Source organism: Rhea americana, unplaced genomic scaffold (genome assembly GCF_003343005.1).
Source record: "Rhea americana isolate MKP2758 unplaced genomic scaffold, rheAme1 scaffold_48, whole genome shotgun sequence".
Taxonomy (NCBI): domain Eukaryota; kingdom Metazoa; phylum Chordata; class Aves; order Rheiformes; family Rheidae; genus Rhea; species Rhea americana.
This window is the reverse complement of record NW_028186623.1, coordinates 3,359,932-3,378,532: the sequence shown is the minus strand read 5'-3', so window position 1 is coordinate 3,378,532 and position 18,601 is coordinate 3,359,932. Positions and strand designations below refer to the sequence as shown.

The 18,601-nt window shown below is 40.6% G+C and overlaps 1 protein-coding gene across 20 annotated transcripts in view; it reads right to left on the bottom strand.

Annotated features, from left to right (window-relative positions):
- Window positions 1-13,753: 13,753 nt before the first annotated feature.
- Window positions 13,754-18,601, bottom strand: part of LOC146589120 (uncharacterized) — a 77,127-nt gene continuing 72,279 nt past the window's right edge. For 9 of the 20 annotated variants that reach the window (XR_014897265.1, XR_014897256.1, XR_014897257.1 and 6 more), the window contains one exon: window positions 13,754-15,272. Coding sequence is in view for 4 of the 20 variants with exons in the window: in XM_085316821.1 (XP_085172947.1) it covers window positions 15,257-15,272 (16 nt within the window). In the remaining 16 variants the exon portion in view is untranslated. The remainder of the gene's footprint in view (window positions 15,273-18,601) is intronic. The other 11 variants (XR_014897259.1, XR_014897255.1, XR_014897269.1 and 8 more) reach the window with 3 other exon arrangements.

Here is an 18,601-nt window from a genome sequence, read left to right as displayed (position 1 = left end):
CAGCAATGTAACCTGAAACCTCATCATATTCGTGTTTCAGAGTCACCCTCCAGCCCTCTGGCAGAATTCCCCATGATCCCTGCGTACAGGGGGTGAATCATTAGGCCTCGCTACCTAAGAGGTAGGCAGCTCTGCCAGCTGGAAAGATGAGGAACGTGACACAGAGAAATCTCGCCTGAGTCAGGCCCCTTTGAAGTCAACAGGACTCTTTCATGTCCCTTCGGCTGGGTTTGGACCAAGCCTTAGTGGCCTCGCGCAGGTCGGAGAAGTGCACGGTGAAACGGCACACGGTACTCCTGACTCACAGCTTCAGGCCCTGATAAGCCCAATTTCATGCCAGCGAGCTTTCTCTTAACAAAAACGATATCAGACGTAGTTTATGCGAGTAAATGAGAATGCGCAGAGTAAATGTTGCTTGAGCAAATTATTCTACCTTTGCACGGGAAAAAATCACATTCTGGGTGTGTCAGCTGTAGAGATGACACAGATGTTTTTGAAATAAGAACCCATAATCTCTGTATTTCAGTGGGGAAATCAGTGTCACCCTTTTAAGGTATCTAAAAGTGACCTTCCTCAATGTTGCTCCATAGGCACTCAACATAATGGATTATAGAAGAATGACCTAATTTGGGGCTTTTTAACTGTCCTTGAATATTTTCCACTGAAAAATTAAGTGATATTTTTCTCAATATCATCACTTGTGTGATTGACTTCTTTGCCATGACAAGTCCAGGACATTTCAGTTATAATGATTTATTTTTGCTTGACTAGTATGCTATGACTGTGCCTACATGGCACTGCAGAGGGGAACCCCTGCTAGCTCTGGCATCAGAAGCAGTCTAGTTGCATCAGCAGCTTTGCTCCACATGGGCTAATTAGCTTTAGTTTTCAGGCAAGAACATTGCAGTAAGTAGGGTTATGCTAGGTTTCGGGCCAGATTATTATCGTCTACATGTGACATGTAGCTTTTGCCCATAGCCTGCACAGGTATCAGGAACCCAGCGATCGCTTTTGCAGACTGAAGGAGTGATCTGGCTAGTTCRTTTGCCAATCTTGACAAGGCTAACGGCAGCTGTATAGAGTACAGAGAGCATGAGCACTTGATTATTTTAAAGATGAGAACTGAATTAAGAYGTCCACAGTTTCAGAGCCATGTCTCAACCACTGGATCATCCTACTGCTACTTAATAATTTTCTTTCTGTATACCTCTGTATTGCCTCTGGCAGAAGCTGAATCATTGCTCTTTTTATCCCTGATAAGTCAAAGGAGCCATGGAAGAGCCGCTAGAGTTTACTCGGCCTCATGCATCCATCAGCAGCGTGTCAGCTAATTTCCAGTTGTGGGATCCTTATTAGCGGTGATGATGGAAGAGGCACAAGGAAGAAGGCGGAGTTTTCAAAACCCTCCATTGAGCTTGGAGAGGTGACAGCTCAACAAATCACCTTTAGATTTGTGAACTCAGCAGATTGTTTCTGGAAGTTGTTGAGAGAAAATAAATATGGAAAACCACAATGTCATTTCTAAGAGTCACTTTTCAGAGTCTGACCACATTTTAAGTATCTGTTAAGTGATGTCCTTTCTCCTACCATGTTTCTCGCCAAAACCAACGTTGTATCAATCTTCTGACAAAGACAAGTTTGACACTGGGATTCCAGACACCTAAACAAATAATACCACCTACAGCCCTCATGAGTCACAGAACTCATGCAATTTATCAAAAACCTGATAATTTTTAGTATTAGAAGCTCAAAAAAATGAAATAACTCAGCAAGGTTTTTCCATTTGTGAATGATCTTGTGTTCACATGAAGAAATGATTTATAAAATCCTGATGAAATAACACAAATAAACACATCTTTCTATACTTAATGAATTCAAACCCAAAAATCAGGTCTGATCTCTATGATGTTTGCATCTGGACTCAAACGGACTGCAGTCCAAATCTGAACGGCATGGTTTGACCTCATGGACACACCCTTGGAGAATTATATGCTTGCGAAAAGTTGCATAGCTTTCCTTAATTTCCATGGGGTTTGACAGACCTGAGTTCCTCTGCTGTGCTCCAAGCTCGCTGGATGTGAACCAGCTCCAGCCTTAGTTTATATATCCTAATATGTTAACACATGGCTGCATGGTTTCCAGACCACAGTTGGCTTGGTTTGGCCGGCTCTGGACACAGACAAGAGAAGTTTCTCTCTCTTTGCACCTGCCTGTGTAGATAAGTCCTCCTCTGCTGCTTGCTATTTGTGGAGAGCCAGCTCAGATACGTCTCTCTGCTGGGCAAGCCCACAACAAGCTTGTTCAAAAGTCCTTCTTGAAAATTATCCCAGAAACAAATGCTGCAATGTAAAAGCAAGACTGGGGAATGTGGTTCTTTTAGAGAGAAGTAATGCTACTCTTAAATACATGGTATCTGGATACTCTGGTTATGGGTACATTAAAATGTATTTGATTGCTAGTATTAAATGAGAGCCTTCCTAGTGCTTCTTACTCATTCAGTGTGCAGTTATCCAATAAATTATTTTGGAAATGGCTTTAGACTGTTGCAATAATAGGCTTTTGGCAAGCAGTGGGACTCTTAAAAGAACCACTTTATCATTATGAGAAGATCATAAATGAGAGTTAACTCACAGATATGGCCGTTTGCTAACCATCAGAGGTAATAACAAAATATGAGCCAGTTTTAAATGGACTGCCAAGGAGGAAGTTGGGGGGGGGGGAACTGTCACCAACCCCCAGTAGACCAACAAAGGGAGGTAAAATGTGCTACACTTTGTAATCCAGCAGATTCTCTTTCTGTCAAATTCTATTGGTACAATACAATTTTTTCTTTGAGAAAAATCATAGGTGGAGAGATCTGTCTTATGGGCCTCGTCTGCAGTGGACGTGGAAAGCAATTTACTTCTTCTCTGCTTTTCTCTTTTATGTAGTTGAAAGTAATTTTCAAGTTTCATTTTCAGCCTTTTCTTCTCCTGACTTATATATATATATATATATATATATGTAGTTCTCTCAGTTATTTTTCCCAGAAGTCATGATTTCCGAGCCTTTGACTGCTCTTGTTGTTTCCCAACAGACAACAGAGTGAATGGTCCATCTCATTACTGAAGTGTGGATCCAAAAGTAGAAGCTGTTCTGCACCCAAAGCAGCCCCCTGTTAGGTAGAGGGGCAGAGTTACTACCCATTGCTTTTTTATGGTGCTCCTGTTATATACCCTGATACGATGAGACTGCTGACTCATACTGAGATAGCTGTTACTATTTATATTAAGAATATGCCAACTGCTAGTCTTCACACCTGAAAAAACGACCTTTCAGGAATAAAGCAACGTCCAGGAAAATGGTGAGCAAAAGTGAATCATTTGTTCATGGAAACGTGCTACTCTGAAAGCTAACTCTGAGATTATATGGAGACAGGGACTACATGGATGGAGAATTGAAGGAGTCAAGCTGTAGTGACAAAAGAGACCAAATATTTGGAGTAAGAGAAGAATCAGCCTATTCAATTAACTTATCTGTTTTCATAACAGTTGGAGAGTCTCCTACAGCTATGTTGGGAAGTGGGTGGGAGGTTAAGATAGCTGTCACACTTTGATAACTAGGCCACTCAGTTATGAAAGATTAAGGCCAATGATGCAGATGCAGTACATATAAGACTCCCAGGAGTGAAGATCAAAGTTTCTAAGAAAACCATAGTAAAGCATGAAAACCAAACTTCCTACCAGGAATTTAAGCATGAATGGGCCATGGTAACTTTTGGCCTCACAGCCAGATGTTGAAGACCTCAGTAAAGGCTTTTGGAGGCTCTCTGTGCCAGGCTTAGATAGTCCTCACTGAAAACAGACAGGAAAAAAAAGGAGTTTCTTCTCATCCAACCACACAGAATCAGCTTTGCAGGCTGGGGAACTGTGCTAGCAGAGGAAGAGGAGATACAGCTTCAATATTTCTTGGCATCTTTCTCCTATAAATATGAAGACCACAAGACATTAAAAAAAAAAAAAGAAAAAAAGAAAAAGAAGAAAAAAAAGCCCAGAGGATTCTTGTCTGTTTGTAGTCATGTAAACTGCTGCTCATCATCGAGTCTTTCTAGCCAACGAGTTAGAGCTGTATTTCCTTCCTGGCCCCATTTATTAAAGATTTTGTCACTGCTGTTTCACTACACTACTGCTGGCCAGGATTTCATAGGATGTCAGAGGTATGAGAAAGCCCTTCCACAACATGGCGATATTTATGCACTCCAGCAGAGTGCAGGAGAACCAGGTATACCAGCCTGAGGGTCACATTTTGCTTATTGCAGTACCTCCACACATTCGCTACTCGAGTGTTAAAACCTACAGCTACCTGATGACATCTTGGCTGCTTTTCCATTGCTATCGATAGAACCGTATTAGTGCCTTAGCCATTTCCCTCACTCTGCCAATGACTTAATGTGAAATTTGGGGCAAATCATTCAATATTCCTGTCATTTGGTTTCTGTGTCTTTAAAATGGGTTTTTTAATAATTATTGTATTTACCCTACAAACTATAACATGGCCATTAAGCCCATCTAATCAGAACATCTGGTATTCTATTGCTCATTACCACATTGTAACCATTAAGTTTGTGGAAATATGGTATGTAAGTAGTAGGAATGAGGTCTGTGCTGATGTTCTGGTCGGAGGGAACAATAAGGGGAACACTGGGGAACTGGTTTGGCAATGGTACTTCTCACTTTTCAAATCCCAGCCTCATTTAATTAACTTTTCTAAAGCATGTGAAGAAAGAAGGGTGGAACATTAAGCTCTGCTTATGGATTTGTTCTGACTGCAGCAAAGTTTCACTCAAAGGCTACTTCCAGCAGCTGCTTCTCATTGCAGGTTTCAGTGGGGTGGGGGGGGGGCAGCATCCCCTACTAGAAATGCCAGCAAAATTGTATGCACTATCATTTCTTAATCAGAGTTTAAAAGTCCTATTTGAAAAAGACAGCTTAATGTGAAGTGGAGCATTTTAAGCAGGTTGAGAGGAGACGTTTTTTCACCCTCCATCTGTGGCAGAGTTGGTCAGCAGGACGTAAGAAAGCCAAGTTCTGCCCTCCATTGCAGCTATGCTGCACAGATCTCTTCTACCCCATGGTGGAGGTCACTTCAAGTACCTCATCAGTTGCTCTGAGTTGTGGGAATGAGCTACACACAACTGGCTTTCTATAATTCCGGTCAGAGTTTACGACAGGAGATACAGTCCTTGCTGGCTTACTTTCCCTCTTTCCCACATCTTTCTGCTTCTGAGTTCGCTCTCATCAAGTCACTACCTCCTATGATCTTCCAAAACGTCTCTTACATTGGGAAAAGGAACCAGATTTAATAGTCCCCCTTCTTATATCTCAGACCTACCTACTGCAAGCGTGCACCAGCCTTACCCCCATGAGTGATTTCAGTTTTGTCACTAACTCTGCGGCAGTGAGGCAGGCAGAACCAGAGAAGCTTCACGCCAAAGTACCCAAGGCTTAAGCCTGGGTACTGTAGCAGAGACCTGGGATAGCAGGCTGCGTAGCCAGGCTCAATCTTGCTGGCTCAGGTAATATTTCACCCAGAATGTGTTACAGAGCCCTCAAAATAACCTACCTGAGCAGGAACCCTGTATACTTAGTTAGGTTATCAGCTCAAGCTAAAATTTATGCCGTTGCATTTTCATCCCACCTGTGCTATTAACAATTACATTAGCACTGGTAACCCCACCCGTAATGTTTTCACACCTCCACCTGCAGCAGAACCAAACCCTGTGAGAACTTTCCAGCATACCGACCATCCCCCAGATATCATTGCAGGTGGCATCGTTTTTTTTCCTCCCATTTTATTCAATGCTCTCCCTCCTACCATTCCTGTAGAAGCCAGTCTTTAACTGGGTGCACAGAAAGAATTCATCAGTAACTTTTAGGAGAGCTAGAATGATTTACATTAGCTGAGGATTGAACCAAATTATGTTTAACTTTAGTCCTCTGTTTCAGAAACAACAATGCTATAAATAATCCTTTTATGTTCATACATCTTGTATAAATATCTGAAACGTGTATAAGACCAAGGAGGAGAGAGAATTCATTAAGGTAGTCCAGGGAAATTTTACTCTGAGTAACAAGGGCCTACTTATGAGACTTAAAATTATTTTATCCCATTACTTCTAGTGAGAAAAGGAAAAAAATAAGCTAAATTCAGGGAAAATTTTCCAGACAATGATAGCTATTAGTTTGTGGACACAAATTCCTGAGGAACTCATGGGAGCATTACTGTGCTAGTCGGACTGTCCTAAAACATGCACTACAGTGATTCTTTAATATTTTACTTAAAAATCCCCAATAGGCCAGATCTAAAGTCTGAAATCATTAGTAGTCTTTCAACAGAGTTCAACGAATATCAGGGCAGGTCCTATATGCTCATTATTTAAAATAAGCAAGAGAGAAATAGGGATTCAAAATGGGACACTGGCAGTTATTTTAATAAAATCTCCCTAATTTTTTAAGACAAAACAGTGCATGCATTGAATTTTCAGTTCAGTTACGTCATGTCACACTGATTTCATCTGGTTACCGCATGTTATTGGTGAGAATGTAACTTGATGCAACTCAATACAGCTCGTGGCATACTGTGATTTATTACAATTTAAATGATAAAGCACCCAAGAATGTTCAGGCAATTGGATTACTCCATTGACTGAATGTTCAGACATCTATTTTTAGAAAAGAGATGTCAGTTTGTGCAATGGAATATTAGATGGACTGATCCATTGTTACCAAGGGGCAGGGGAAATTTCCCTTATCCCACAGTGCTGCTTAATATTACCTCCCAGCTTCATTCTTTTTCAGAGTTTTGAACATCACAGGAAATCCTCCCTGCCACTGAAATTAAGTAAAAACGCTTCGTCTCAATTCTCAGTCCAGATGACAGCGAGTTGCCTGGTCTTCGGTGGTTCAGCGTTCAGAATGGACATAGCTATGCTGAGTATTAGCTTCGATTAGTTCACTGCCCACCCAGCTCATAATGCTAGAAAGCAACCAGGACGCAGTTTGGTGGGGATAAAAGCCTCAGCGTCTGAAACATTTGAATGAACACTCACATATGCCTGTCTGCTCTGCATTTTGGAAATTGCCCTGGGCCTACTATGAGACTTAAGCACAAGCACAGCCCCTCGACTCTCCTGGTACACTAATAGTACATCTTCCCTCTGCAAACTGGCTCTGCTCCCTATCCTGAACAACATATGACTATGCGTTATCCCTGCATAACTCTGGCTATAATCACGTAGTCGCTAAGCTGACTAGCTTCTTGCTGGTCATAGATCTCAGTAGAAATCATTCACCATCCAAAATATACCAGAAAGCATCACTGCAGCTGAGTCATCTTTTATCCACTAATAACCTCTTTTCACTCAGAGATTCCTCATGCCATTTCCAGCAGTGACAGCTAGTAGCTGTAGATGACATAACCCCTCTTAGCTAATGACAGAGCAAAGGTAGAAAAAGAGTAAACATCTTCAAGTCAACCTACTTCTCCAAGTGCCCATGTCTGCTTTGGAAGAGCCTTAAAATCAACAGGTCATCAACTGCACCGTGTTAAATATGCTTTTTTAAATGTCTGTCTGGGATTGTGTTCATTAAAGGTGGGACCAAGTTCTCAACACACTTCTCTGGGTTTACAGTTGAAGGAAAGATTGACTGGCAGGATAAATTGAGTCTAAGTCTAAATTTTGCCTAAAGTTTAAAGAGAGTCAGGAGGTGGTTTCTGATTTCGTTCCAGCTTCAAGGGATGGCTTGGTGATGATGATCACTGTGGAGTACGACCAAAACTTGCCTAGAATACACCAACATCCATGGATGCCAAGTTCTCAGTTCACACCGTCCTCTGTGCACACGCTCATAAGTTATTAGCTAGAGTCCCAAAGCTGGAAGATGTTTAGGGCTCTAGACAGACAGACAGGAAGTGGAAAAACTGTGTTCCTTTCTTTTGTCTTACAACTATTTTAAAACAGGCTGCACGCCAAAACAAAAATAACCATGAAACTGGAATAATTCATGAATAACATGGCACAACAATAAAAGGTTGGGCATTGCTGCAGTGGATTCTTTAGTGCAGCCAAGAAGAGAAAGTGCTAAAATCAACACAAAGGGATCCCATTAGACCATTAGTAGATGAAAGGCTGGTTCCAGTCATTTTGGTTTATTCAGCTGGATCTCTTTAGAATGATGAGAAGGGGCCTAATTCTCCATTTTTGGGGTTCTAAGATGGGGGAGGGTGCATGGAGGTACCAGTTTCCCTATTTCTGCAATGTTATAGGTGTCTGTTGGCACCCTGGAGGAAGTTAAAACATTTCAGTGACATCTTTACTGATAGTCCTTTCTCAAACACGAGATGTAAAGTATGACTAAAGTTAAGAACTTTGATCTTGACTCAAAATGCTCTGACTTCATTGCTTTCGTGGCAGTTTGACACTAACCAGAGAAATGTAGCTAGAAATAGAGATGTTCCCAGGGAAACAGTTATTCCTGCTAGCGGCTGGAGGCAGAAATGTGGCCTCTCCAGGCAGGATACCTCTGTCTGCTTCTGCCATCGTCTTTGGCCAGATTCTGCTCTCTGCTGCTCTGCATCTGGCCTCCTGCAGGATCCCCATAATGTTTCAGTCAGTAGAAGAGAACCTGTGCTTCTTGCATTGACAGTCATATTCAAACACAGTCTGCAGGAAAAAAAAAAAACTTGTCCTCTATTCTTTTGTTCTTAACTTTGCGTATGTCATATTTAGGGGCTTTAAGAGTTTCCCTGCTGCGAGAACTCCCTAACTGTTCATATCAACGGTATTACCCTCCTCTTCAGCTTTCCAGTGAGCCTCATTTATTATCAATGTTTGCTTTAGCCTGTGATCTTTCAGGTATTAATTCAAAGTTTGTCCTATAAATTCAGTTGGGCACCAAGACAGACAGCAAGGTGCATTGTTACATACAGTTGCAATGGATATTTTACTGCTTCCCAAGTAATTTAGAGATGGGTATACACCAGTGCTGAACAGGAGTAGTAACCAATTACCTGACATAAGAGCTAATATGGATGAAAATTCCACTTTAAATAAGCAGATCGGCTTTTGTAATAATAGATAATTTAGATAAGATTGGCTCAACTTTCAAATGGTATCTGTTGCACATGAAGCAAGCCTCTGAATATGGTATTAAAAAAGACTAGAAACCCAACAGTTATTTGAGGTGGAGAATTTAACAAAAATCGTTCAGCTGGCATTAACATCTACCATTAGGCTTTCAGAGCAGTTTCAGCTAATGTAAGTTACAGACCGTGGGGACAAAAATGAGCTTTTAGCCCTTACAAGAATTTCTTTTGAGTTGTTTGACACATTAATCACCCGGAGACACGTACAGAATTAACCCAAAGTTCTGGCGACCAGCAGAAGAAATGTCCAGTGCTGCTTAGCATAGGGAACTCTTCAGGGGAGGCCCCAGGACTCTTCCACTGAAGAGGATAGTTATGGTCACTGAGGGTTTCTCATATAGACCCTAGACTGCTGTATGTGCAAACCTTTTACTTGCTAAATTGATTCATGAGCTTCTGAAGTCAGATCATGAGAAGAAAAAATGCCTAAAAATGCCTGAAATGGTGAAATGCAGGGATCCATGGGGAATGACAAGCTTTCACTGAATCTTGTACTGCGGTTCAAACTATCTCATAATTTTAGTGCTGCTCTTGACGCAGAACGAAGGACTCTGTGTAAACTACCCATTACTTTTAAGTCTTTATTCTTATTATTGTTCTTTTAGCATTCCAGTCATACATGGATCTTTGGGGGACAAAAGCCAGACGTGCTGCATGGCAGAATGGGGTTTGAAAAAATGACTGATTTTTAGCAAGGATTAAAAATGGTTTTGCTTTAGACTGGAATTGCTAAAGGGAAGAGATAAAATTTATTCCTATGCCAAAAACCTTACAGAGGACTTTACAACCTTTCAGTTCTGTCCATGTCCTCTTTTAACTTATGCTTTGCTTAGGGGTAACCATGACCCATGTCATGTGAAGTATAAATTAGAAAAGAATTTCAATGTGTATATCTGCGTGGGGAGAGAAAATGACAACTATTATGAAAATCCATCATATATCAATTAATCTTTTAGAGGCACAATCAGAGAAAGTATTTTGAAGACTCCAAAATTTTGTTCTTGTCTTGAAACAAACTTCTTATTTTACAGGAAGGAATCAGCAACTTCTAGGAAACAGATTAAATCTTCTTTCAAACTTCCTCTCGATATGCATAAAAAGTATGTAGCAGAATGGGCTTGACTAATCTCAGTAGGAACAAGGCCTCCTGCTGATGAGTTACTGGTTTAGGGTATTACATCTGATTTTTTGCTGTCTCTGGATCAAAATTATTTCTGGTACAATTCTGTCAGTAACACCAGATTCAGATCACGAAAGACTTTGTCCCATTGTACATGTTGGTTTTACATCAACCAGTGTCCAGTTATTAGGATAGAGGCAAGACTCTGAAGGTGGCAGATATAGAGAAAAATCTAACTCTCAGAAACACATTAGAAGGAAAAAAGGGCGTATCTACATACTTATTCTTTTAACCATGTATTCTTTTGCTTTTGTTTTATCAGGAAAATAGAGTTTGGTTTTACAGATTAAGCACAGATGTACCAACAATGCCAAAGATTTCAAGAATTAATTGCCTAGCTGGTTGGTGGGGGGATCACTAGAAGGCCTACTACCATTATCTTCTCTTTTAGCAGAAAGGCAGGGGATAACCAGGTTCATACAAAAAGATATTCGGGTCCTTGAGATGTAAAAAGTCAGGGCAGACTCCAACCAAAATCAGAAGGTATGGTCCCTAGTGGAAACTTCTCTCACATAATCCCACCAGTAAAGCCTCCAAATTTTACTCTGCCAGAACGGATTGGATTACAGGGTGGGAGTGACGCTCATGGAGCTCTGCAAGCACTCCATGGACCACAGGAGAACAGAACTGGAGCCAAGGAAGTGCAAGGGATCCTAATACCTGGGTTGCAGTTAATACCTCACATGACAAAACTCTGCCTTATTTTTCAGCTACCATTTAGCCAATGTTTAATGACAGAGGGAACGTGTGGAGTCAGTGAGGGTTTATCATGATCCACAGTTGTCTCACTCAGATTAATGGCCAATGCGCATTCACGCAGGAACTCTTTCTTTGCACAATCATAAGCTCGAGTACCACCCATAGGGCAGCAGCTGACTGGCACTGTAAATGCATCGGACTCCCAGAGCCTCAGTGAAGCTTAGGCCCAAGCTCGAGCTCAGATGCTGAAGGTAGCGTAGACAGGCCAATACACTCACACCTCCTGCAGAGGTAGAGTTGCAGAGAACGCGAGTCTCCATCCTATCCCTGAACTTCTAGGCATGGAGAGTGAATTTCTTTGTCCCAAGACTCAAGCTAAAGAAGAAGCCAATAGTGCACATGATGGAGGAGTTTGTGGTGAAACACTAGCCTAGCAGGACCCCAGAGATGTAAGACAGGAGCTTCTCTGACTAGGATGTAAAGTCCTTATAGGTGTAAAAGCTACTCAAGTTGTCGAGTGTAGCTCATGCGGCTTTGAACATTAGAAACTGCTTTAAGAAGTGAGGTAATGCTGGGTAGAGTCAACAAGTTACAGCGTGCTGCACTAAGAGCTACTGAAGGGGCTGCTTAGCCCTCCACTGCTGTGTTAGCTATACTCCAGGTTGCCTGAGAGGCACAGAGGGAGAAGGCTGCAAAGGAAACATTTTAAAATGAAGGATGCATTAGATGGTGATTGCAGACACTGTGATTTATAGCTGTGGTAATGGCTTGGAGCTCAGAAAACTGAAATCCAATTATCAACTCTGCCATCTCAGGCAGAATGCTTAAGCCAAACTTTCTCATCGGGGCTTTTAGGCTATCTCTGATTCCCAGAGGGACTAAGCACCTCCCTATCCCAGGAGCACTGCACAGCGTAACAGGTCCCCAACCTGAAAAGCAAACTCTCCGTGTTTAAAGTCAGACTCCCCTTCTCCAGATAAGAAAACAAGCTCACCCAAATCAAAGGATACTTGATTTTACCACCCTTGATCTATTTTTTGAATAGCTGAGTTGAAAATCAGAAGTTCTATTCTGTGCTATCAGGAAAATTACATTGTGGAAAAGAGGACACAGAGGTGAACCACCTTGAAAATATGGGATTTGATTCGCTGCATGTGATTTCCCGGCATGTGAATAGGAGACAGGAACATGACTATACCCACCTCACAAAGGCACTTGTGAGAGTTAATTCAATTCTGTGCACAAAGTGCCTTGAGATCCACAGATGGAACGTGCTGCAGACGTGATGCATTACTAAATAATGAGGTACGATCATATGTGAACAAAAGACTCACATACATTACTCCATATGTTTTATAACATTAAGCCTTGCATTGTTTTCCAACAGATAGATACATTTCAACCTGGAGAGGATCGAACACATCCCAGAATATTTTGTCCTTTTATTTCTGAAGCGAGACGGTATTTCCAACAACAGTGTTGCCTCCTTTCGTGTATTAAAACCAAAATAGGAATGAAAAAAAAAATAAAGAAAGAAAAGAAGCAGCAGCAAGGTTTCACACAGCATGTGCCAAAGGAACATAACTTTTCCTTGGACATCTGTCCCTGAACAACAGAGGAGACCTTGGGTTGTATATCTCAGCTGAAAAGATAAACGTGAAAACGCACCTCCCCCACTGTCCCACTGCAGTTTCATATATGGGATGAGAAAGATCCCTCAGGAGAAATGTTAGTTTAAGCTTGGGTTCTGCCACCAGCGTCTCCTTTTGCCTGTGTACAGCCCCTGCTGAACTTGCATCAACTGCAAATGCTCCAAGACCACCCGAGTCCTCCATGCAATCACAACGGGAGGAGGCTTGTGCTTTGTTCTGTGGCTATAATTTGAGAAAAAAATGCATCCTAAAACAGACAGAGAAGAAAACCTGGAGCAATTACACTTGCCTTCACAATGTTAGTTTTTGTGCAATGATATTAAGAAAAAAAATAGCATTTAGCTGCCAAAAAAAGAAAAGAGAAGAAAAAAAGTACACAGGACTTCAGATGAACAGTTTTGGAAGCTGCACCAAAATGTCATGTTTTCACTGGGTTTTGATCACTATTTTTAACCCATTTATTCCTGCATTCCAAATAGAACTGAACAACTGACATAAATACAGCAAGCAGAATACCAGTAATTCAAAATCATGGCTTCTCTCTTCCTCCGATTACATTCAAGTGTCTTTCAAAGTCCATATTATATCCCAAACTACATCCTAGATGCAAGGTCACGTGAAAAAGATAAAAAGGGGACGCAGGATAAAAGGAACTATGCCTAAGCTATACTATAATTTCTGAATTACCTACAAAATTCAGGGCAGAGAGAGAAATACAAATTTTAAGAGCTTTTAATGTACTTTGGCCCTTCAAGAATGAGATGCAACATACCCTTTAAATCATCTTGCCCTGCAGGGTATCTGTGAAGTAAAAATGTAACAGAACAAAAGATTTGAGGGCAAATTATGACCAATCTGTGCATGAGGTGCTCCAAATATTAACCCATCAGCCTTCTTCCCAACATGGATTTTTTTTTCCCTGGTCTTCTCCTCCCTCTCAGCCCCAGGAATAACCCAGCCCCAGAGGGAACTAGATGCTCTAAAAGCAAAGTGATACCCCAGGGGAAAGGGATGATCAAATGAGACAAACACAAGTAGGTAACTGATTTACACATTCACCATTTACTGGATTCCTTAGGAATAACCAATTATATTCTTTGCAATTTCAGACATGATACAGGCAAACATGCACAGGAAAACAAAGTCCACCAATCATTTTTTGAATGACTGTCTTGTCCTTTCTGGAGAAGCCGGAATCCAGGTGAGTCTCAGACTTTACACAGAAATGAGTTCATACACTGAGAGGACTCTTCCCCCGATCCTCAGTTCCTTAGTGTCTGATGCTTCACAGCATTTCTTGCATAATTCATCCTAAAAGTGAAGTTACCAGCAGGGCAGTCAAGTGAGAAGTATATAACGGCCTGCGATCATCAAACACAGCCTTCCAGGGAAGAGAAGCCACCAGTTCAGCTTCTTGCAGTAGCCAGAGGGAGCTGTTTGGAGACTTCTCTCAGGAGCTGACTCCTCTTTGGCATGCAGGACACCAAAGGGTGCCCCTTTCGTCCCATCTTCCGAAGTTATACAACAGCAAGTATCAAGTTTTGTTCAGCATATTGGCCATTTGACATGAGCAGTCATGGTCTGAGACTCAACAGTAGGAAATAAATTCTGCTAGAGCTAATCTACTCCTTGTTTCTCAGAAGGCCACAATATATGTGGCTGGAGACATATTGCACAGCACAGCCTGCGTTTATCCATGTATGTCTTCCCTCTCTTCCCACCTCCCTTCCCTTTAAAGAATATATAATTTATAACCAATGCACCATCAGTCCACTCTGTTAGGGACACTGCTGTAGATGGAGCTCTGTGAGTGTAACATAGTGGACCACAGATACAAGAGACAGCAAATAAATAATTCTATGAGTGTCAGACATTTCAGTCCAGGAGATCAGAGATTCATTGACTACAGTGCAGGAAGAGCTGTTAAATAAAAACAATTGCAGTACGTGCTCTCAGCCTTCCATAGTCACTTTGACTTCCATGTAAATCAGAGACTGATCTTTCACTTAGAAAAATATCATTATTTTTTATTAGTTGTAATGCCCTCATATAGCAAACACAGCTGTCAAAGCATTAAGTGAACAGCACAAAAACAAAAGAGAAAGAAATGCATGACTTTCTCATGGAAGTAACACGTTCTTTCGTAATTATGTCCAAGGGTACATAAGAGGGTCCTCTAGCACGTCAGCAACCTTCTTCACAGCCTGCAGAGTACCACAGACAAAGAGCGTATGCTACTGAGTACGGCAGCGCTGTAAACCAGGAGACAGTAATTCTTGCTTTGCTAATATGGAACTGTGCTTCCTAGGGCAAATCACTACACCTTTGCGTGCTTTTTCTTCTCATAATCTGTCTGCTTTATATTATCAGTCTCAAATCTTTAGAGCAGGGAAATTCTCTTTTTATGAACTAGGGACATCACAATTTTAGGCACTGCAGAATTTCAAGATGACCCTGTAATTTCCATCTTACACGCATAATAAATAATTACAAACCATAGAGTCTTACCCCACAGCATTACTTGTCTGGGTAGTCCGTGGAGTCAATATGCACCATAACTGTAACACAGGAGTAAAGTTCAGTTTGGGCCCAGAGTGGAAACAAGAACTAGTGCTGTATCTAAAAGATTGATGCACCTCCCCTTCCACTATTTAAAGGGTGAGCTGCATATTGACATTTACTTAAAACAGTAGATGTTTAACTGGCTGAGAAAGGCAATTTTTCAGACATTCCTTTGTTTAGCAGAGAAAAATAACCTTGAATATATCAAATTTAAAGACAGTAAATTAGAGCTTATAATGCATCACATGAACTTGCGTATACATGCAGATCAAGGAAGTATAATGAGATATTCTGAATAATATAAGGAGATATTCTGGATAATATCTGATGCACCTAATTACTGAGAACATGCCTAACAGATTTTTCCAGTAGCAGTATCAATGCCCTGCAGGTACTTGTCTGTGCAGCCTATTGCCCTGTAAAGTATCTGTAGATTGCCAACTTGGTTTGTGCTTATGACGACATGTAGTCTCCAATTCCTGCTAAAAATTCATGCATCTAGAGGAAAAAGTGTTTGCCCATGACCCTAGGTGGTTTCTAGTTATAGCTGTTGTACTGAGGACTTAAAACACCACCACTCACAAGAATGCTGTTCTGGCTAGTTTATACCATTGGCAAATGAGATCAGGCTCTAGCCTTGAAATAAGAGTCCACATTAAAGGAAAGGTCCCAGACCTTTCCTAGATTCTGCCACACTCCTCTCAACGTTGAGAAAAACATAAAACAAGCAATCTAGTCCCCTACTAACTCTATTAAAAGATCTCAGACTTCAGCATTCATTCAAGTCAAATCAAAATGAACCAGCATTGTCATAGTCAACGCAGGAATGGATCCCAGCTCATAATTTCATCTTTGCAATGGATCATTTATAATGGATCTGTTTTTTCTGAAGCTGTTAATATTTCCCTCTGTTATTGACTAATACTGAAAATTCCAGCTGTATATATTCACTTCCTCAAATTACCTAATCATTTTATGCAGAAAAGATTATCTTGAAAAACAGCCTAATTAACTGTGCACATATTTGCAACCTTTTGTGTTACTGTATCAGGTGGTGAAGCAGTAGCAACACTGGAAAATATGGGATCTTTGGGAAATGTAGCATATTATTAGATTTGATGAGATCCATTTTCTTGATGGCTTCTGAAAGATCTTTGTGCTAATTAGCTAAGAATACCACTGAATTATTTAATTATCTCTACTTTTGTACAATAAAATATGTTGTCATATCACAGTCTATCTTGCTGTTGCTGTTCATACTTAATGATGCCTTTATAGTTAGCAATTTCCTTTGTTCTCCCCCTGTAAGTGGTTTTTGGTGGTGCTGAAAAAGAGAGGGCACAGGGAGGACAGAGGAAGAAAAAATATCTGTTTTAAAATAAATTTTTTGTGGGGGGGGAAATCTTCACATGTGTTCACCTCCAGCTCTGGTTCCCTATGCAATATGTGAAATGCGTTTCAGTGCAACAACAGACCCATATACTTTTTGCTAATGCAATGAGGAGTGCTTTCCAAAGAAAGAGCAAAGAGACAAACTATTGCTGAAAAAAAAAATATCAGCAAGGAATGGTTTTTAACAAGGTAGAGGTAAATTATGATAATTACTCTGACTGGGAGGGTCCTTAAGCATTACTAATTAGCATTTATTGCCTGGATTATTGAAACAATGTGTGTGTTCCCAAGAGTGAAGAAGAACTGGGATGCTCTTTCCTTCCGAGCCCTGGGAAAAAGGCAAGGCAGCAGGAATGCGGTACAGTTGGCAGAAAGGCTCTTCCAAGCACTGCGAGCCCCAGTCTGCTGCCGAGCGGCACAGTAACACTGGGAAACTCATGCTTTTTCTGAGCCTAGATTTAGAACTTGTCAAGTTTATGTTTGCATTCCACCTTACTTGCAAGAAAAGGGACTACAAACAAAATTAGGGCAGCACAAAGGGAGAGCGGCTATTAAAATAGTCAAAATCAATTGACAATTAAGTTAGAGCTGCAGTTTAACATCTACCTTATACCCTGAATAGTACAACACTTTCTATTATTATTGGGTTTGAGCACAGACATAGTATGAATAAACATCTCATCATTTCAAAGTACTGAGGTATGGTCAAAGACTTCATCACAGTGAAATGAAAGAGTTAACAAAAATCAAGCAGAAAGATCTTATGCCATTTTCCACTAGTACTTTGACTAGGTTGATACAGCTTTGTGAAGAGGCTGCAAAACAATTCAATTTCAACATAAGCTGCATTTTAACATCAAGGATTTAGAATGTGAATGAAGTTTTGAATTAGAAAACAATTAGAAATTAATCAATCATCTAATCAGCACTAGCCACTACATTGAATCTCAACTATAGTTTGGTATCTGGCCCAATAAATCCTTAAGTACTTTGGAAATGATCCAGGAGAGAAAGACGGTAAAAGTATTCTCCATTTTAGAGCTACAGTATTAGGCTACTTTTGGTACTATTAAAACCCTTGAAATAAAAGAGCAACAATGGAAAACTGCAGAATGCCTGTGGACCTTTCTACCTTTTACTGCCACCAAACCCCATTCCTTTCAACTTGGGTAAGCAAGTTCCAGTGAAGCTGCAACGAGGTCAAAGTCGCAGAGCAAAGTGGTACAGTTGTTGCTTAGACGAAACTCTTGGATGCAAGAGTTCTCAAAATTTGCATTATCTTTTTTAAATGCAATATTAAAAAAATGCCTCAGTTTGTTTCCCCTCCCCTTTTAAAATATCTGCATTACATATTGCACAGCTTATTTGGGAATGTGTTATATTAAATTTCACAGGACTATATTAGAGAGACTTTTAATAGAAACTAGTCCTAGTGTGGCATTTTTTGAGTGCTGAAGATCTTCAACCCTCACTAAAACGAGCCTGACTTACATGTTTTCTTTTGTAATTCAATTCACGTCCAACATTTATTTTCTCTGCCATTTTCCTCCCAAGATATGAAACTGTTTTTGTCGTAGTTTTCTTTTATTCCAGCGAAAATGTGCAGCTATAGAGTCCGATGAAATAATCATCGAAGGAACCATACAAAGCTAAGGCAAGAAAGCCTTGTAGATTTAAAAAAGAGCAAAAACAGAAAAAAACAAAACCCAAATTCATACCCTTTCTTTTGTCTGCGGAGGGTAAAAATGTCGCAGGAGAAGCTTTGGATTGATTTTCATTTGTTTACAAAGAAATTATCCTAACTGGATATTTATAACGTAATTAAGTTTCAATAACACTGGCATTTCTTCAGCTCACACAGAGAAACCTAGCTAAGAAACCTCGCTGAACCTGCATGCCCTGCGCACTGAATTACCGACTTCGTGCTGGTAGG